Below are 21,885 nucleotides of genomic sequence, written 5' to 3' on the forward strand. Positions count from 1 at the left end.
TTCTCGGATAATAATTAGAATACACGACGGGCACCTGGTTTGCCCATTGGGAGAAAAGAGAATGAGGCTATCAGTAATAAGGATGACATGATTACTAAACAAAGAGAGAATACTAATCCAAAGACTAGTCACAGATCAAGTCACAATATACCATGTATCCCTAAGTGAGGTTGTAACTTCTCCTCATTGTGTACTACATACACCTTGAAATGCTCATCTTTTTCACGTCGCCACTTGCATAACTAGACAATTATTATCAACAGATTTATTGGCCTTTTTTATGCGTGTTCGTATTGTCTCTTGGAACATCTAAAGTTTGAATTGAAAAGAAAAATGATTTCCATATTTTATTTCTGCTTTCTGAAACAACACCACAGCCAAAGCATGGTGATAAAATATCTCAACAATCAACAATAATTTGTATAATTACATGTATTTATAATCATCATTACAATCTTTGCATTACATAGAATGTGCATCAATTACAGGTGAACATCCACACCAATTATCGGTGAAAATCTAACTATGAACTACTTCATTACACATAAATACCCTTATACATAAACAAATAAAGCTTTTTACTACAAAAATATAAGATCAAGTTATGGCAATTCTTCATTTTGTAAGCCCTGTTCAACCACCACCTAACAAGTAAATGGATATTTACAATGCTCAGAAAAAATCATAGAAAGGAATTGGGGTTGCAACAAAACATTTATAAGCCTTCAAACACAGTTAAGAAGGCATCGTAAATTTCATCGAAATAAGCTGGATTTCGAATGATGACAAATAGTGCACTTAGAATCAACACAAGTGCATGGACAGTTTTATGAGGTGAATACTATTTACATGTTAATTGTTTCACAGAACAATTGGGTATTCAAACTAGCTTGAGAACCAACAACTCGTTAACTCAAAATCTAGCACCCTCTAAAGTTATAAATACATTGAACAAATAAAGTATGTCAATATAAAAACTTATCTTTCAGTAACCAATAAGTAACAGTTATGTCAGTTTATATTAAATCAAAATACTGAAAACGTTATATTAAAGTAAGAATAAGCAATTAATAATACCTGCAAATTCTGAAGTTATGAGTTCAAACATGTACAAGGTACTTCAAGATTCAAACAAAAAGCTACAGCAAGATTAAATTTTCTGTCTTATGTTAAATTTTCTGTCTTATGTTTTTAGATTATTTTATTTTTAAAGGCAATCATTTATGAAAGGAAATTATTTTTCATTAACATATTTTGAGATTACCTAATTGAAAAATGTTCATGCCAAAATCAGATCGAGATTGATTTACACATTATAAAAAATTAGAAATACTTATTAAAATCTATTGATAAAAGACGGAAGAACTTCTGTACACGACACATTCTATTAAATATTATTATATATAATACAGGACACATTTGTTGGAAGACAATTGCATCACAATATGTTTTCAAAGTATTCCATTTTCCTTTTCCAAAAAGATTCCAATTAAATAAAGCAAAAACAAGGATAGTGTCACATCAGTAAATGAGCCTTTAAACTATATCCTGCACTCTAGGTTTGAACAAATATTAAGAACCAAAGGAACAAGTAACATGAATAAAGGCCAATCAATCACTCTGTCGATCAATCAATCAATCAATCAATCAATCAATCAATTAAATGTCAGGTTTTAGCATCATATAAGAACAAGTTCACATCTAAAGGATAACAAACAAAAAGGCCTGAAATGAACCGTGACCATACAAACATGTGACAGGCGCAGAACACTATGATGTCATGTTTGCTGCTTATCTAAATTTATTTTAAGACACATTTCCACTTTTATCTAGTTTAGACAGTTCACAAGAAAATAGCATGAAGCAAAAATAGGTTTTAAAATTAATATGAGGAACATTATATCAAAATTTCCTGTCACACACTTTACATTCATTTTCTACAGTTAAATCTTCATTGTATCACTAAGTAGCAAAATAATTTAATATCACATATTCAACAAGAGGTAAACAATAACAGCACAGATAAAAACACAGAAGAAAGAAAACTGAATACGCAACTAGAATTTCACAGATTAGATGTGTTGCCTGTCCATAGCCCAAAGGTCACCACAACTCTGACCTTCTGACCCCAAAATCTATAAGGGTCATCTTATTGCCATGAGCTTTGTGCATATTAAATAAAAATACTATACAACACGTCGTTCAAATGTTATCAATTGTAAACCAAGGCCAACTTTAAAAGCAACTCTAACAGCGCATACAATGCTGACACCAAACAACATAATCCCTTTGTGTTTGCCATAATGCGCACACGATTCAATAAAATGAATAAATGCTTGAGACTAGAAAACGCATAGGTAAAACATACAGGTGTAGGTTCAGGTAGAAAATACATGTACACCTGTTTGACAACATGGAAGCTAACATATATACACATAGAGATGCATAGATTTTGGTTATCTTGAAATGCACTTGAAGCTTGCTTAAAACAATCACAGGAAAACAATATTAAACATCTTGAAATGGTTAGGCTCAATAAGTTAATGCTCCTCCATAGAGGTTAACTATTACTCTATTGTAAAATATGTTGCTGACCAATGTGCACCTACAGTTTTCAATAACGAAATGACTGCAAAAATAGATATGCAATTTTCTAAGGCAACTGTTTTCCTTCATCAATAAAACTGTATTGATTTCTATCACATTATAACAAAATATACATCTAACATAGGAATTTAGCTAAAGAGTCATGGAAGGTTGCTGCACCCTGTCCTTTTTAGGGAGCACTCTTCTGACGTCATGGAGTCCAGAATGTGCACCTTTCTGCCTTTTAACAATTAAATGCTTAAGAATGTCAAATATTAATTTGTTTTGATTAAAACTTACATTATGACAATAATTAATACAAACTTAATGTATATGGCATTTAAAATTTAATATTATTACAAGTAATCATAATTTCAAACAATTTCTGTCAAAATCATAATATTTAATTTCCTGACAGCCTGCTATAGTGCACTATTTATTCATTTAGCAGTCTTATGGAGTACCCTGTCCTTTTTAAAATCTAGCTTTCGGGTTTACGTTATCTTACAGGAATGTTATAGGAACTACATGATAATGTCTCTGCAGCAGTATAAAATCTTCACTTTATACCTCTGGTTTTCCTTAATTTTCTTAAATGCGTTTCCAGTACAATTCGCTAACATCTGGGGTGGGATGCATAGGCGAGACACTTTGAGCTTACTTCACAAAGCACCATACTGTATAAAGTCAATTACCTAAATTTAAAAAAGTGTTCTGCGCTAAATATGTATTCAGTTGAACAATAAAGATGAGTCAGGAAGTTCACCTGGATTTAACAGATCATTTGAAATGAAGATTCTGTATGTATAGCTGTGCAACAAGAAAAGAGCTTTCCCGCAATGAAGGCTAAATCTCACCTCAGATGAATGCAAAAACCTTTAACATATCATAACATTGAATAGTTGCATATATCAAAATGCAACAGAGCAAAATGCTTAAACAACTCAATCCTGTTCCCATTCAAAAATGCTATGTTCTCGCCAATCTGGAATCAAATAACTTATTTTCATGATCCTCCTCTTCAGAATCAGAATAATCTCGGTATTCTTTGGTCCCATTTTTGATAAGAGATTTTTTCTGGATTCCAACCTCACCAAATATTTCATCTTCATCAGAATCGTCAACATTGAGCCGTCGAAATCCTACACTGGAGTATGGCGTTGATTTTCTGTTTCGAAGGCACATGATGGTTGTTATCACTAGGAACAGCAGGAGGACAATTATCGCTGAAAAACAATGGCAAACACATTAATGATAGAGAATTATGATTCATGTACAAGTACCAATCAAGAAGACCACGGGCTTTCGTTGTTTCAAATAATGAGATCTTCCCCCCTAACCCCGAAACCAGATCTTGTGCTACTTACATATTCCTACAACCATAAATGTTCGTGTGTATCCAACAATGACCTCCTCTTTTTCCATGGTCAAGGTCATTTCAACGCTCTCAAAGTCCTTCTCCACGGTAACCGTCTGGAAAGAAGACGTTATATATGGAAAAAAACGGTAACCAGTAATTTGACAGAAATGAAATGAAACAAAAAGAAAAGAGTAAAACTAGAGCTATAAGTTGTGATGAGAAGGGAGCGAGACAAATCGGCCCCTTACCAAATTGGCCTTCTATCAAATCGGACCCTAAGACGTTTCGGCCCAGCCATTTCGTCCATTTAATTTAATTGACTCCAAACATCTCTGTAATCAGGAGCCGAAACATCTACTGGATGGGGCCGATTTGGTAAGGGGCCAAACAGGTAATGGTTTCAACTAGGGGCCGATTTGGTAAGGGGCTGATTTGTCTTGTAGCCGATGAGAATACCCTCAACACCCACCTGTTAATATTTATTGAATGTACACTAAACTGAAAAAAAATCTGCCAACAGCAACATAATGCACCACCAGGTTTAATATTAATCACTCATATGAAGGTTCATTAAGATCTGACAAGGGTTTTGTAGATAAATCAAACACAAGAACATGTTTACAGACAGATGGAGAAGCTGTATAAAGTATACACCGTAGAACTGTTGTGTGTTGTGCCAGGGGGTATAACAATAAGAAAGTTTATAATTCGCGTCCTTCCTGTACAAAACCTAATTATAATGAAGAAAACTTTATAATAGATCTTTGGCAATTAATCTTCGTCTAACACTTCTAAAATCATACAATAACTTGTTAATGTCCACATACTACAGTGTGTGTATACCACGTGATAAATTACGTCATATATGCTATGTCGGAAGGCAAAAATTTGCTAAAAATGAAGACTTAAATCAAAGATAACTTTTCATTTACAACACCATTTTAAATGAAACAACGAGCAGTCTAGGCTGCTTAAAGAGCCCCGCATTTGTTTTATTTCTGAAATTTGATGAGGATATTAGTTTAATCAAACACTTCGAAAAACATGTTTCCAAAATAATGTTTTGACAATGCTCTGTCAGACGGACGTATTGTGAAATGGTTTGTCTAAGTGTTTTAAGAAACTAAACTCGCAATCAAATTCTGATAAATGACCGGAGGTAGGGCTCTGTAAGCTGAGTAGACTGCGCTATGTTTCATTGAAGATGGTGAAGAAATAGTGAAGTTATCTTTGTTTAAAGTCTTTTTTCAAATCAAAATGTTGCCTTCCGACTTAGCATTTGTACTGGTAAGCGAATAGTACCTTAGAAAGAATCTTGTAACCATGACAGTTCACATTGACCTTGTACTGCCCGGGGGCAAGGTAGATCCAAAATCGCCCCTGCTCATCGACGGGGTAAATTTGTGTAGAGCCCTCAATGGTCAGGGAGGCCCGAGACATGGACTCCCGCTGGGTGTTCTTTACAACACCGTGCATACTTCTACTGGCCTGAAAAGTGATGAGAAATTTAAACGTGTGTAAATCATTGATCAAGATTTTATCTCGAGTGGTTTACATACAAGATAACCACTGTAACCACTGTTGTGATGTCAGATAATTTATCACGGCTTCAATTGTGTACTTTGTTTATCAAGTCCTGTAACAAGAGCTGTCCGCCGCTTTTCAATGTAAGGATTGAAGAGTTTTGGCGAATCATGCATGGATCACTGTTAGATTAGATTTCAATGCAATACATGATGTGCTGAGAATAATAAAGGGCCATTATTTGCAAAATACAGTTATCTAACTTTGTTATTCAATTAGGTTGGGTGGTTGAATACCATTGTATAAAGTCTCAATGCAATACATCAAGTAGTTGCTGCGATATTATCCTATGTGTGCTAACATGCAAGACCTTAACCAGAATTTCTAAGTTGCATAAAAATTATATAAAATATATATGAAAGATAGTTATCTTACTTGATTAAATAAGAAGGTTAAATGGTTGGGAGCCTGTGTGCTTGCATGCAAAACCTTAACCAAGGTGTGACGCCAACGCTGACGCTTGGGTGAGTAGTATAGCTCTCCTTATTCTTTGAATAGTCAAGCTAAAAACAGTGTAATTCTAGAATAAAGATGACAATCAGTTTCATGAGAAGCCCTTAGATATCTTGACAGAAATAATATGTGCTTAGAACGTACCATCAACTTGAACAAGAGTACAAAATTTATGTGAATATCAAGTTACGATTTTGGCTGCAAGCCATAGTTAAAGCATGTACAGGACTCCACTGCTTATACTTCTGTCAATATGTAATGCAACTTTTTGTTAAATCAAACTTTTGATGATTTCACACCAAACCCACCATTTCTGTATAGAACGCAGTCATACCTGTTTTAGGACGGTGACCAGAGGTTTCCTATTCTGTTTCCACAAATCAAGGAGCTGGTCCTGCGCAGGGTACTTGCAGCAACTCATATACACAGAGATGGCAGCACTATGCATAGTGTCGTACACATAGTCCATAAGGCTGCCGGAGTGGGTGTGGTATGACGAAGCTTCCAGGATTCCCATCTCAACAGGCATACTCCCTGCAAATGAAAGGTATATTTACATGTAAACTTGTGAGATTTCAACTCAAATGTATCATGATATATCAGAAAGTGTTTGATCTTTCTGAGAAAAACATGAAATGGTTTATCACTGAGAATTTATGAAGAAATGGACATATTTGGTAATACTGGTGGAGACTTATCAGACAATCAGTTTAACAGATTCTCTTTGGTGGTCACAAAATAATTTTTTTAACATTTACCACTACAAACGTAACCCAGTAAGTTATTACCCAATGTCTGGGTGTAAAGTGGTGTACTCAATGGAGATGCCAATATCTATGCATGTATATGGTCTTACCCCTGGATACGTTACACCGGAAGTTGTTATTGCCCATGTCTGGATGTACCGTTGTGTATGCTAGACCTAGGTTAATAAGTCGTTTTTTCTCAACCTCTCCCAAAGGGGCTGAAAGATTACATATTCTGTATTACACATTCTGAAATCTTACAAAATGCACAATTCGTTTTGTGGGGCAGCCATTTTTATTCCATTTTAACAACTGAAAATCATATATATGATGTCACAATGAATAATAGATTTATCTTTGCTGACAGCATTAGACCTAGTATATTTATTTTATTTTAAGGAATAATAATAGCCTCAATGAAACCTAACAGTTTCAGTATGGTGACGATAGAGTACTGTCCTACCCCGTCTTTCTCACTGGAATTTGTGAAGGGATATTGATAGGCTATGGGATTTGTTAGGATGGAGCGCCCTTTGATTCCAGTTTGTTCTTACGTTATTCTGTCATGATGCAATTTGACCTATATTTTAGGCAGAAGCAATGTTTTATGTAAACAGTGATTTATGGTTTAAATTCTGATTGAAGAATCCCATCTGCATGACACAGCAAATGGGCTTGAGATAAATTGATCATATCCTCTCTAACGATAATAACAGTGTCATTTCAAAGACTATCACCTGAACAGACTTAATTAAACGTACCAGTTTTGGTATGGTGAGGGTAGAGGACCATCATATCCCCTCCCCTGATGATCACCGTGACCGTCGGGTTGATGGAGGTCTTCAGCCAATCCAGTAAAGCCACTGTCTCCTTCTCCTGTACGCCTGTCATGTTAACGTCTTGTACTGAAAACAGGCGACAATATGGTCGCTTTATTTGTTGCTGGATATATCTCAACAAATAGTTTAGGAAAAGGAAACATGCATAGAGGTTTCATTGTAACAACAAGCATGTCCTAATTTTAAATGAATGTCCTCAACAGTTTTAGAGAAAGACCCAACACTATTGTTATTGGACTACTGTATTTAGTGAAATATTTTTGTTGGCACAAATTTTGCAAAATTAAACCTTTTCAAGCAAACTTGACTTCGTGATTTTGTATTTCTAATATATATCATTTTTAAACATGAAAAGTGAGATGACAAAAGACAATATGAAATTAAGATAATTGGCCTTACTGAACATATGCATATTTTCTCTGGCGGCAATAGTTCTAAGTTTCATGTAAATGTCATCGCACAGTTTTTTATTTTAAAGCCAAGGTTAAGGGATGTTTTCGCATGATGACAGCAACACCAAGGCGATCACAATATCTCAACACTTTTCATAAAGCAAACAAGCTTAAACTATGAAACATCCCAGGTTAAGTTGTCAAATTTGGGATTTCTGTAAAAAAGTTGAATATCTTTGCAATCGGGATTAGTCAAGACTTTCTGACCTGTGGGCTGCCTTGAAAAGTGCATCAGCTAAATGAGAAAAGAAATATAAACGTAAGCCATAATCCATGTACCCACCTATAAATGTCTGGTCCAGGTCCCTATTGTTGCTATTTGTGTGTCCAGTGGTACTTTTACATTTCCCAGCCTCAGACAACTGAAGGCCGTCAGGGTTCAAGGTCGGGATGATGTGAAGACGCGTGCTCTGGAGCAACTGAAAGACATTGCAATATTGGGAATGAGTATTGCACTCACTGGCAGTAATGACTACAGTTACATATAGCTACAGGTATAAATCAATTGCAATCAAATCAATCCATCAACAATTGAATTCCTTATCACTTCCTCAATATTATTGTTCATTATTATTTTCCTACATTCATGATAAATGTACATGATATTGCCGTAATTCTTGAATCAGAAGTGTCACCTGTAAGAAGTTCACCATTTTTCCATACCTTAACTTTGACCTACTGATCATAAAGTCAGTTGCAGTCCTGCCACATCCATGAACAATATGCAAGTTTAAGACTCGGCAGCAAGTCATTCAATATTATTGATCAGAAGTATAAGAGTGATGACAATATTGATCACAACGCCGGACATCGTAATCCTCATAAGTTTGCCATGCTTCTGTGCTTTACAAAAATTACCTCGCAAAATTAATAAATCTGAAGTATTCTGTCAATATTAGTATTCAAATTTAAAAGCAAACTCACCTCTTTCACCAGGAAATCTTTCTCGGCATTGTCACACAGATGTTCCACAAGCTGAACGCTCATTTCATAACCAACACCTTCGTCACCATGGAGACCACCGACCAATAGGACGCTAGGAACCAACTCATCACCGTCAGGACCAAATTCCATCATCCACAGGTCTTGACCAGATGTCGACTTTCCAAAACTGATAAAAATAATGTATTCATAGAATCAAAAGAATTTCAATCATATATTTGTGTATATTATCCTACCATTGTCTAAGGAACCTTCAAACAATGGGACGTCTTGAACAATTTAATAAAAGGTCCAGGCCGGACATTTATTCTGTTTACTGCATATTTCTTATACTTTGCAGAAAAATACAAGCCTCACTTTTTGGCCGCAAGCCTCTTGCCGCAGACTTGTGTGAGATTCTTGGCAAAGTTCCTAAGATTGTTGTAACTGTGATATTGGAATTTGGACACTTCCTGGTCCAAACGGATCTCTTGCAGATGGGCCACCTTGTTTTTCTCAACCAAGACTCGCTGGGTAAGTGTCTCGTAACCTGAAGTAGAAAATAAATATGTAGGCAAGGTTTTCAATTAAACAATATGTGTTTGACTTTAACAAATCGACTCACCTGTGACCCAAAGTTATTATCCTCTCCAATTAAATTATTATCCAATAGACCTAATTTTTGGTTCGATTTTTTGATTACAGGATTTCAAGGGTACAATATGGAAGTATAAACAAACAAAAACAAAAACATTCCGACCTAGCCTCCCCTAAAGATGTGGGTCAGGTTAGGCCAAATGAAGGGAACAAATAATTATTATTCTAACTAATGATCATACCTGGTGCAGACAGTTCAATGATGTGTGATCCCTCTGTCATGATGAAGAAGAACTCTCCAGTAGGGGAGGTGGGATGAGTGTGCACATGCTGGTCTATCTTTACCTCCGCATTGGAGAGTATTTCACCTTTCCCATTGGTTACTTTTCCATGGGCACCTGTCACGAGACACACATTGTTAATAAATTGGCTTAAAATATAAAAACAACGAAATGAGACATGAAAGTAATGGGGGGGGGGGGTAACTGTTTCTGTTAAGAGGATTCAATCAATTGGACTATTTTCAATTCCTTGCAGAATTATTTCAATAGCTGGATCCCATATGATTATAATAGTTGTCAGAAATATCCCATTTACAGTGGATAAAATAAGCATAACCTCACAAGCCGTGCACTGATAAAATGATTTTGGGCTTGCTCAAATTCTGGATTTTTTATTGCATGACTTGTAAGAAAATGTCTATGCTATAATAAAGCAATTGTGTAAGAAATTGGGTTGTTTTATGGAAAGCCTAATTTTGATGATTGCAATTACAGTAATCCAAGCCACATGTACAATGTACGATACCAGACAAGACAGCAGACAATATGATATCAGTACCTTGCACAGCAGTCTTCATCAAGTTCACCATTGGAGTGAGCGTATTCATCCAGATTTCTGGAAGTTTCTCGCCAGGTGGGTATTTACAACATGACATGTGGATGGAAAGCTGAAAATTGAGAAATGTAAATTGATTGAATCAGTATTTAAGACTAATATTACAAACAATTCATTTTGAAAACAAATAATATCACTTTAAAAACCTACATGGACAGATATTTCTACAAGAATGCAGACTAAAACTTGAAATTTTCAAGTCACACATTATCAGCCTTGGTGTGACAAAATTAAATTCTGCCATATTGAAAAGTAGCTTAAAATTAAAAACCTTCTATCAACCTACCCAAAGTGAATGGTATGTGTTATAAACTTCATCCATCATGACCGCGTTGCTGTCTCCCTTCAACTCTGACCCGTGGACAATTCCACTCGGCAGATCTCTGCTGCATGTATCCTTGGAGTAGATGGTGGGAAGCTCGTCCGCAAAGGCGCGGGCTAAAGTCTGGAAAATGTTCTCATCATCTGTATGGTGGTAGCCATCTGTCGGATTCTCCCACGGTATACTGTAATGTTTAGTTTGAAGAGATTGTAAAATTAATCGATATTTAAGGAACAAAAAAAAATATTTTTACAGTTCTGTTAAAAACATGGCATTTACACTAAAAAAATTTATAGTTTTTTTAAACTATAAGGCATTTATCTTATTATGTTATCATTATTGGTTTTATCACTAATGATAGAAATAATTTTGTAATAAGTAATACTGCATTGTTAAAAATCTTTCCTATGTTGAAATCTCCATACCAGTAATTTCCTCTTATAAGACTTACACAATATATTGTCCTCCAGCAGCAAAGCTGGCCACCATGTTGAACTTGTGTTTCTCAAACTCTTCATGTAGGGCACTCAACTTTTCGTGCTGGAAAATAACAGGGCATATTCTTATTAATGGATGAAATTAAAAATCATATTATATACAGGAAATACACAGAATAATTGTTTGTTACAGTGTAAGGTCTTAATATATTTCACTGAGTGAGCACCAAAAGTTATAATTCATAAGCATGGCCGTGAGTAAAATATATTCACATTTGGTGTCCACGAGGTGAAATATATTCTGATCTTACACTGAAACAAACAATTTCCTTTCTTTTATATGCCTAAATGTGGCTTTAAAAGACATTTAAATTGCATTCTATTAGAAAATTGCTCCCAACATCATTTGATATTGTGTCCCGACCCTGTGAATGCTGGTGTTTGATTTCGTTAGCAGAGCCGATTAAAAGTTCATAATGGTGAAAATTATCAAATTGGTATTTTCAGTGTTTTAAACAATGAAATATCCTTTTTTTTCACTGGTAAATCGCTATCAACCACTGGAAAGCATACTTAAAATAAAGTAGATTAGATCTTTAGCGCAGACTGCGGTTATTCAAATTTGGGAGTAAAATGTTTACATCTATTTCTGTCACTGACATATATCTAACTTAAGTTCTTGGATCTTAGAATAATTCACAGGACCTAATACTAGTAGTAAAGGAAAACTCAAAACTTTAGTAACAATCCTCATAATTAGTCAATTTTCTCATATCTTGTCGATTTTTACAGAACCAGTCAATTTTCTCATATCCTGTCGATTTTTACAGAACCAGTCAATTTTCACACAGTCAATTTTCACAGAACCGGTCAATTTTCAATGAACCAATCAATTTTCATAGAACCAGTCAAAAGCTAAACTCAACTCATTTTAAGCTTCCTGATTTTAAACATGCACGAGAATTGAAGCATATAGTTACAACCAACTATCAAAGTCTTTATTTAAATCTTACCAGTAATCATTTAAAAAGTAAGCAACACCATAAATACTTTTCATTCATGACTTACTGGCATGGAGTTATATAAATATACATTTAACTATAATTACATGTATTTATTTTATAGAATGGACATATCATCAATAGATTTTCATGTAACTAAACTTAATCTGTTGCCCAATGCTGCTTTTCTACCAAATTAATCTCAGGATTAATTAACAAAATTCAATGTTTGCTTTCTGTTTACAGTCATGTATATAAAAAAAAATATTCACCAGCAGTGAGAGGCTGTGAAACTCAGAAGTTCCAGTGTTTTGAGCCCCAGAGCAATCCCCCAATTTAGCCATGAAGATTCCATCTGGGTCCAATACAGGTAATATGTGAATATGGGCCATCGTCAACAGCTGCATGATCTCGGGATCTTCCTGTAGGTAGCCTGTCAAGAAAACATGAACATTAGATGATAGAAAATTTCAGTTCTTAAATATATATGCTAAATCTGTTTTTCAATTTAATATTTTTAAAGTTCAATTCATAAATTAAAAAAAAATCCATACAAGTCTATTTCTTTATAACATTGTTTAACAGCTTGAACTCATATGTTTTAAAATTATACAATTGTATGAAAATAAAGAAATATTTAAATTTAGAACCATACACCTAAATATTATAAAAAGATAATTATGTCAGTTGTTTTTGAAAGAAAGAAGCAATCAAAATTTAAGTATTTCTATAGATTTAAAAACATCTAAATTACCTTGCAAAATATGTCGGATAAGCCTCATCAACATTTCTATGGTAACTGGGTCATCACCATGGAGACCACCAATCAGAAGCAAGTGTGGTTTATCTTCATCATGATTGGTCAATTGCTTGGACAAATGGACCAATGGAACGGCCCATCCAGCAGGGGTCTTATGAATAATTTTATACTCCATAATTTCTGAATTTGGAACAGCCAACATGCGTAGTTCGTCTTGTATCTCCTGGTTATTGAGATATTTCTTGTCAACATTTTCTTTGATGTTAAAATCCTCTTCGTCGGACCAAGTTAGGACTGGGGATTTAGTGAGAGTAAAGTTGACCACAGTGGCAGCATCAAAACTAACATGGACTGCAACAGTCTTGGCTTCATATCTGCAAAAAAGCAATATTTCACTCAAAGGGTATTTAATTTCTGCAAAAATCCAATGACATGTCTCCATGTTACTTAAATCTTAACAAATTAAAGGATGAAATCAACTGAAGACATTCCAGGCAATATTTATAACTGAACTACATACTGATTACTACATGTTGTTTATTAGATATATTGATAACTGTAAACAAAATACTAGATTTATGATTACTACTGATTGTTAACTTGGTTACTACATATTGATAACAAGTTCACTACATATTGACTTATAGTTTACAAGGTTACAACATATTGGTCACTATCAAGCTGATAAAATCATATGTCAGCTGATTCTTCACTAAGCATGTAGGTTGTCCAATTCACTCAGATTAATAAAGTTACATTTTCATAATGATACTACCATAAACTAGAACTCCGCGAGTCGGATGTGTCGCCTGATGAATTATTTACTGTCGACATTATAGATGTTAGATTGGCATTTTATTCATTTATAGAAAATGATGTTGCCATTTAACTTACAAGTGTAGGTGGCATTTGAACTGAAGGTAACAACGTTAAGCCAGGAGCAAGCAATTGGTTTTATAAGCAAAAATGAGCACAATAAATACTGAAGTCAACTGCGATTCCCTTCAATAAGATCTATCTATCTATAAAGTTTCAATTTGATAACTCTTTTAGTCGAGAAATGCCCCGGACAAAATTTAAGCTTGAAAATTAACAAAGGGCAATAACTCTAAACATATAGATGCAAGAGTTACGGTTTTTGTGCACTGCACTTTCCCTCAATCAGATATACCTACGGAATAAGTTTCAGGTTGATACCTTCTATAGTTTACGAGATATGCCACGGACAAACCCTAAGCATGAAAATTAACAAAGGGCAATAACTCTAAAAATATGGCAGCAAGAGTTACGATTCTTGTGCACTGCACTTGCCCTCAATGAAATCTATCTAGCTATGAAGTTTCAAGTTGATACCTCTTATATTCTTCAAGATATGCACCGGACAAAACTTTAAGCATGAAAATTAACAAAGGGCAATAACTCTAAACATATATATGCAAGAGTTACTGTTATTGTGCGCTGCACTTTCCCTCAATCAGATATACCTACGGAATAAGTTTCAGCTTGATACCTCCTATAGTTTACGAGAAATGCCACGGACAAAACGTAAGCAAGAAAATTAACAAAGGGCAATAACTTTAAAACTAAAAAAGCAAGAGTTACGATTCTTGTGCACTGCACTTGCCCTCAATGAGATCTATTTAGCTATGAAGTTTCAAGTTGATACCTCTAATATTCTTCAAGATATGCCCCGGACAAAACTTTAAGCATGAAAATTAACAAAGGGCAATAACTTTAAAACTAAGAAAGCAAGAGTTACTGTTATTGTGCACTGCACTTGCCCTCCATGAGATCTATCTACATATGAAGTTTCAAGTTGATACCTCTTATATTCTTCAAGATATGCCCCGGACAAAACTTTAAGCATGAAAATTAACAAAGAGCAATAACTCTAAACATATAGATGCAAGAGTTACGGTTTTTGTGCACTGCACTTGCCCTCAATTAGATCTATCTACATATGAAATTTCAAGTTGATACCACTAAAAGTTTAGGAGATATACCCCGGACAAGCGAAAATGGGACGCGGATGTCGCCGCTGCCACCACCGACGCCGCCACAGACGCCGCTGCCGCCGACAAAAGTAACCCCTATATGTCGTCTTTTCAGGCGACACAATAAAATGAGCTCTAATTATATACAGCATGTGCACTACAGGTCACAAAATTTCCATTTCTGCTGAATATTTCTACAAATAATTAAGCCTTAAAAGAAGTTAAAAACTGATAATACATCAGCTATACATACCCAGGTCCTGAGGCCTTAAGATTATAGTCCCCAGGGGCAAGTAATCTCCAGTAGTCTCCACCACTGGCCGTGTATACCGTGTGATCAATGCCTTCCACTTCAATACTTGCATTAGCGATAGGGGACTTTGTAGCAGCATCGACCACAAACCCACGAACACCCTTATGAACCTGTAAGGTAATTATGTGATTATATATCAGTATGCCAAATTGAGTTTTGCTTTCGTTGATTAATTAACTGCTAATGTTTTTTACCCTGTTTTCTGTTATTGCATTGTTCATATGAGTTGTATAATGGTATAAATAATTTCATTTGCCTTGTATAAATTGTTCTGAAATTATTTGTGAAAATACATAACAATCTTTAACATGCCGACCTACATTATTATAGTATTATACAATATAGCCTTTTCTTCAAAACCAGAGCGTACAATAACTTTCAATATATTGTTCTCATTAAGGAAAATAATAACCAGACTAGGCTATACATTTTTATCAATTATTTCATTTAGCTTGTTCATAAAGCCACTGATACTTGAACCCCAAGTAACACTACACCAGGTAATCAGGTGTCCAGACTAGGCTATACATTTTTATCAATTATTTCATTTAGCTTGTTCATAAAGCCACTGATACTTGAACCCCAAGTAACACTACACCAGGTAATCAGGTGTTCATTTTTATCTGGTGACTTTATACTTCCTGGTTGGAAGTTAATTGCGTGGAGGTTTATGGGATAGTAAATCATTATCACCATGGCAAATCGGATCAATATTCACTGACAAGTATTGAAATAACTTACTAAACTAAAGGTGTTAAATTTTTTAAAGGACCATTCTCAAACAGGGATACTTAGTGTAACAATATGGCTTCAAAACACAAGACCTATTTAAAGGACACAGTGGTAAATGCCTCTGATTTAATTTATGACTTCTCCTGCTCTTTGTGTAAAGAAGACACTCTCAACACTGAGGCCAAGTATTTCTGTGGGGACTGCTCTAAATACTACTGTGACAAGTGCTTGACATTCCATGCAAAAGTCCACAAAGATCATGTTGTGTTGGGCCGTAAGGATGTGGACAAGTGGGTGGGGCAAGGGGAAGCCCTTGTAAAATGTGACCTTCACCCTCAGACTGTCATGGAGCTGCTGTGTGAGGATCACGATGAGCTGTGTTGTCAAATTTGTGTGACACTAAATCATAGGTAATTACTAAATACTTAATATTTGATAATTCATTCAAGCAAACTTCAAAAATTCACACAAGTCATGCTTATTTTCTTTCAATTGTTTTGTAACAAACCAAAAACCTTCTATTTAATGTTACCAAATTTTAATGTGCAATAAAAATCTTTCCAATTGGGCAATTAGGCATTGTATTGCCATTATAAGGGAAAATATTTTATATGCATTTCAATATCCAAAATAAGCATTTGTTAACTAGTCTTTTCACCCACACAGGTCATGCCGAAGCACAAGACTGATATCTGACCTGGCCAGGGGCATACACAAGATGGCTGTCTTCAAACAGCTGCCCGCAAATGTAACCATGGTAACAACCAACCTGACCCAGGTGAGAGACGCCAGACAGAAGAACCAGAACTCCCTGAAGGCTTCAGGCAAGTCCATGCTGACAAAGGTCAAGGCCCTGAGGACATCACTGAACCAGCTGCTTGATGAGCTTGAGAAGAGGACAGTTAAAGAGATGAACAGTGTCCTGGCTGACCTAGATGGCCCATTACAGAAGGACATTAATGCCTGCACACACATACATAACCAGCTTAAGGCCCTCTTGGACACCATCCAAGCCCAGGACGAGGATAGTGAGTCCACCTCCTACATTGGTTATAGAAAATGCCAGGACAAGATGACAGAGGCCAACATGCTGCTCCAGGAGATATCCACAAAACCAGAAGTTACTGTCAATTTTCAGCTTGACACCCATGCTGAACAATTCCTGTCTGACTTGAAGACATTGGGAAACATCCTGGTGTATCCAGGAAATCAGGGCCAACCTTATCAGTCTGGCATGCCTACTACTAGACCAGTCAACCAAATCTTTGATAAGTCAAAGGTGTTCAAGCTGATAGGAAATAAATCATTCCCAGCAAAATTAAAAACAGACAAAGAGAACTGTATAATTGCTGGAATCACAGAACTTCCAGGTGGTGAGATTGTTCTTGTAGACAATACTAATTGCAAAGCGAAGGTGTTGGACAGCAAGTTTAAGGTCATAGCCCATTGTGATCTCCCACAACTTCCACAAGACATCTGCCACATCTCAGGCCAAGAAGTGGCTGTCACTGTTGACTGCAGAGGTGGCAATGTTACACAGAAGGTTCTCTTTCTCACTGTGTCAGCTGACACCATTAAAATGACCAGGATGTTCACAGTTGACCATGACTGTTTCTCTATCAGTCACCATGGGGGCCAGCTCTATGTGGGCTCCCTTACTGCCCTGTACCTCTACACCACAGCTGGCAGGCTTGTGAAGAAAATACACGAAGATACTTCTAAGGACACCACAGTGAACCAATTCGCCTTTAGCACAGATGGCAGGAAGATCTTTAATCCAGCCTCTGATCATAACTTGCTTGTCACCATGGACAATCAGGGCAATATTCTAGCCACACTGCAGGATCCTGACTTTAACTGGCCTTGTTGTGTACATGTGAGTGAGAGTGGACACGTGTTTGTGTGTTCATATGACTCCCACACAGTGGTGCAGGTTGACCAGGAAGGCAGGAAGAAGCTGGCTACCCTGGTCAGGAAGGGAGATGGCATCAACCATCCACAGACAGTCTGGTACAGCACCCGTACTGGCAGGCTTATTGTGGGTGGATGGCAAGATGACATTTTGGTGGTCGAACTTCAATAGTGAACTTCCAATCAGTGAAAAAAGAAAGGAAGCACACATACCCAGTGGAGAAAAAAATAATGTGATGGTTACTTAAGATGATGTGAAAATTGAAAGTAATGATGCAATACTTTCACAATTGGTGCAATCACGAGTGAAAACATGTGATTTTGAGTGAAATAGATTTTGATCTTACACATTCAAATTTGTCAAATTTTCTGACAATTAAATTTGTGTTAATTGGAATTTTGCAGTTTAAATATCAAAATTGATATTTTCACTACAGTGTAGGCCATAATAGTGCAAATACCAGTAGAAAAAAAATCACGATATTTTGCTAAAAGCAGAACGGAAACTTGATTAAATTTAATGTTACTGATGTAAAATAAAAAATATGATTTCATAAATTCATATAGTTAAAGTGTGTGTTTATTATAGTATCACTCCTCTCAATTTAGGGCCAGTCCGCTGTACTTGTGTTATCAGCCACCATGATTGATAAACATCTTTACTCTCAATTCCCACCCTACAGTACACTCAACGAGTATGACCCACTTTCCGTTTTCGTCCGCAGATTTTCGCTGTCGCGGCCAACGCAACAAATTTATCGTCTGTCTGCATGCCTTGGAGTTGGAATTTAAGGCCCTCGAAGGGTGATCAGTCGGCCAAAGAATGAAGAACGCGGCGTTCCTCTGAGGGGTAACCTCCGAGAAACTCTGCCGACACTTGATAAGAATCTACCCTAAAGTTAATTTTTTTATTAAAAATTTCCATCGATAATGACGGCTTCAGTAAATTGCTATTATTCTTTTTCCTCTGCCCGTTTGACATGAAGTTAGCTAACCACAAGAATGCAGTCGTATTTCACTATTTGCAAATGCATCTTATAAACTTGTTTTTTACTAATGACTGAATACATTGATAAACACATTTCACCCGAAAAAGGCTAGGTTACTTATTACACATTTTCGGAAAATCAGGAGGTCAAACACGCGTTCAAAGTTCACAGCGCATGGTTGAAGCCTTCTTGCCTCGTTTCTGTGGAAAAATTCCCTAAAACGTCATAGCTATTTTTAACCACCAATATTGAAAGGATATTCTATATAATGTATTGATCACGCGCGTGACAGTCAGAGGTCATGGTTCAGAATCGTGTAAAATGTCGGCTGTTTTATGATGCAATACACTTAGTGGCAATTTATCAATGATTCAGTGTTTACTATCAACAAGTCATGACAATATTCAATTGGCGTTTTCAACATAAATACAAATTAAACGCTGACCAGTAAGAATCTTGTACGATTAATAATGTACATAAGCATAAAAAAAACAACTTCCGAACAAGAGTGATTTCTTGCTTATCTGATTAGACACGGAGTTCCGCCGAGGGGTCATAAAATCGGACGATTTTCAACGCTAACGTTCATATTAAACTCGGCGGTAAACCAGCCACTCGGAGGAACTCGGGGGGATTTTAGCGAGGGCAACAGTTTAACCCTCGCAGGAAGTCCGCGATCATCGACTTTATCCCTCGGAATGAGCGAGTAAAGTGGGTCTAACTCGTTGAGTGTACTGTATATGCCGGGTGCCAGGCAGGATGGCAATCAATACCCATTTTTTTAACTAGCTGCTGGGTCAGCAACCCGCAATATCAGAACAAGCCCCGTGTTGGCTTTGACCCTTTGACCTTCTGCTCATTTACAATGTACATGTCATTTTACTTATTTTCACATCTAGTTACTAAGTAATGTACAAGAAAAATTGATATTAAATCCATTTCTGTAACCAAAAATCTCATTTTATTGCTACAGTAACTAAATATTCCCACCAACTTCCTTTACCTTTCAAAATCAATATAATCTATAAGAAATGATCATGAACATGGTCAGGGCAACCAACCACTATTTTAGTTCAAACTGTTCATGAATTAAAGTCTAAACAAAGTTTTCGAAAGAATGTTGACAGTGACTTTGACCTTAACACCAATCCGAGCTGAACAACTTCTAATGCTTATCAATTAAGCTTCATAGACATGACACAATATTTGGCTTTCCATTTTTCAACAAGTCAAAAGCTGTTACTCTGGTCTTATTGAATGGGTAACATAAAAAAAACCTGGAGAACAACTTAACATGCTGAACAACTTTCCTCTAATGTTTCAGAAGTATAGGTCAAATACTTAAGGTGACACTTATTTATGCATGCTACCAGGGCTTCTTAAAGTTTGGAACCTAAATCGGTCCGGACCTGGCGACCCCCCCCAAAAAAACCTGTTCAAAAGTCCAATTAAATAGAAATGTCACACATTTTCGCAATGTGTATTCTGTCAATATTTTTTTCACACATTGCGTAAGAGGGCTCTAGAACCATTATAGCTGTATTAGATAGTAATAGATACAAACTTAATTTCAAATGAGATTCTCATCGAGTTCGGTGGAGTTTCTAACAAGAAACGCTGCGATCGTAATTAACAGCGGCCGGCGGGAAGCAGTCAGACGACAAAAATTGACACAGTGTTATGATTTATTTGCTTAATGCTACCACAGTGGTCAACATTCACTTGATGATCTTGAATAATCGCTGTTGTTATACTCTAGGACTAGGTTAATTAATTCGAAATTTTAATGCTTTTGCCGATTAACAATGACAATTGTGTTTATCTTTAAAACTGTTTTTAACCAGCAATGCTACTTTGTTACAATTCAAATTTAACAGTTTGGTAATCAACAAACGGATATATCATGTAATGATCGACGACAAAGCAGATTGTGAAAATATGGACTGATTTTAACACCTAATCAGGATAGCTGCAAGCACATAATTAACACAAATTTGTTTAATTGTGTCTTTTGCGACTTACCACTACACGTGATTGGACCGATTGCAAGCGTCGGCTAATATTAACAGATATCGAGTGTTCAGCGTAGTGGAAAGAGCAGCTGGTCTCATTGGTCTAATGGTAACCAGGACACTTTTATTGGGGGTAATTTTAAATGTGTGAATGACCCAGGAATGTTTGTGTATTACAATTTCTACTGACTTAATTGTTTTGGACCGAAATTATAAAAAAAATGGAAAAATTTCGGACCGATTTTTTCGACACTTTTTAAAACTAAAATATTGCCGGTATTTAGAAGCCCTGCATGCTACATGCTCATTTTATAATGTGTTAGGGTCATAACTCTTGTCTCTACTAAATGGAATCAATGTATGGCCTAATCATTACATGCTGAACAGTGAACAACAATCCTCTAATGCTTCAGAAGTATAGGTCAAATACTTAAGGTGACACTTACTAAGTCTTATGCATGCTACATGCTCATTTTCTAATGTGTCAAGGGCCATAACTCTTGTCTCTACTGAATGGAATCAACATATGGCCTAATCATTACATGCTGTACAACAATCCTCTAATGCTTCAGAAGTACAGGTCAAATACTTAAGGTATTAGCCATGTAATAAAACTCGGGTAACATCGACATATATCGCCACTCGCCGTAACAGATCGCGACGAACATCGGGCGTATTCGGCCTGTACCGGATGTTGCTATTTTTAGAAACAGAAGGTATTTCCCCGCTATTCATAGGTCAATAATGGAATTTCTACATTGTAGTATTTGGAAACTCTGTGAGGTATTTCTCATGAATATACGTTTAAAATAAATAAACACTTAAAGTGCACGCTGACAGTTGATTACGATACATCTAACAACTTGAGTCATTACAGTAAAACATGGATTATAAGTGAATTATACGCGTAAGAGAAGATTATCTGTCGAAAAAACGAACTGTCAACAATCAGCATGGAACTGGGATATTCAGATATTCG

General features: G+C 36.0%; 2 protein-coding genes across 2 annotated transcripts in view; one reads left to right on the plus strand and one right to left on the minus strand.

Moving 5' to 3' along the window:
- Positions 1-333: 333 nt before the first annotated feature.
- The window catches only part of LOC128231174 (carboxypeptidase D-like), a 36,515-nt gene continuing 14,963 nt past the window's right edge, over positions 334-21,885 (minus strand). The window contains 16 exon segments of the mRNA XM_052943656.1: positions 334-3,812; positions 3,954-4,059; positions 5,249-5,434; positions 6,318-6,517; positions 6,840-6,947; positions 7,491-7,634; positions 8,304-8,439; positions 8,945-9,131; positions 9,320-9,491; positions 9,781-9,936; positions 10,379-10,487; positions 10,722-10,941; positions 11,209-11,297; positions 12,468-12,628; positions 12,950-13,329; positions 15,203-15,372. Coding sequence (XP_052799616.1) covers positions 3,556-3,812; positions 3,954-4,059; positions 5,249-5,434; positions 6,318-6,517; positions 6,840-6,947; positions 7,491-7,634; positions 8,304-8,439; positions 8,945-9,131; positions 9,320-9,491; positions 9,781-9,936; positions 10,379-10,487; positions 10,722-10,941; positions 11,209-11,297; positions 12,468-12,628; positions 12,950-13,329; positions 15,203-15,372 — 2,781 coding nt within the window. The 3' untranslated portion in view covers positions 334-3,555.
- Positions 15,900-18,477, plus strand: LOC128231175 (uncharacterized). Its single transcript, XM_052943657.1, has 2 exons — positions 15,900-16,404; positions 16,661-18,477. Exons 1-2 carry the CDS (start codon positions 16,067-16,069, stop codon positions 18,075-18,077), a joined length of 1,755 nt encoding a protein of 584 aa, XP_052799617.1. The 5' UTR covers positions 15,900-16,066; the 3' UTR covers positions 18,078-18,477.

This window comes from Mya arenaria, chromosome 4, assembly GCF_026914265.1.
Source record: "Mya arenaria isolate MELC-2E11 chromosome 4, ASM2691426v1".
In the NCBI taxonomy this organism is placed as follows: Eukaryota; Metazoa; Mollusca; class Bivalvia; order Myida; family Myidae; genus Mya; species Mya arenaria.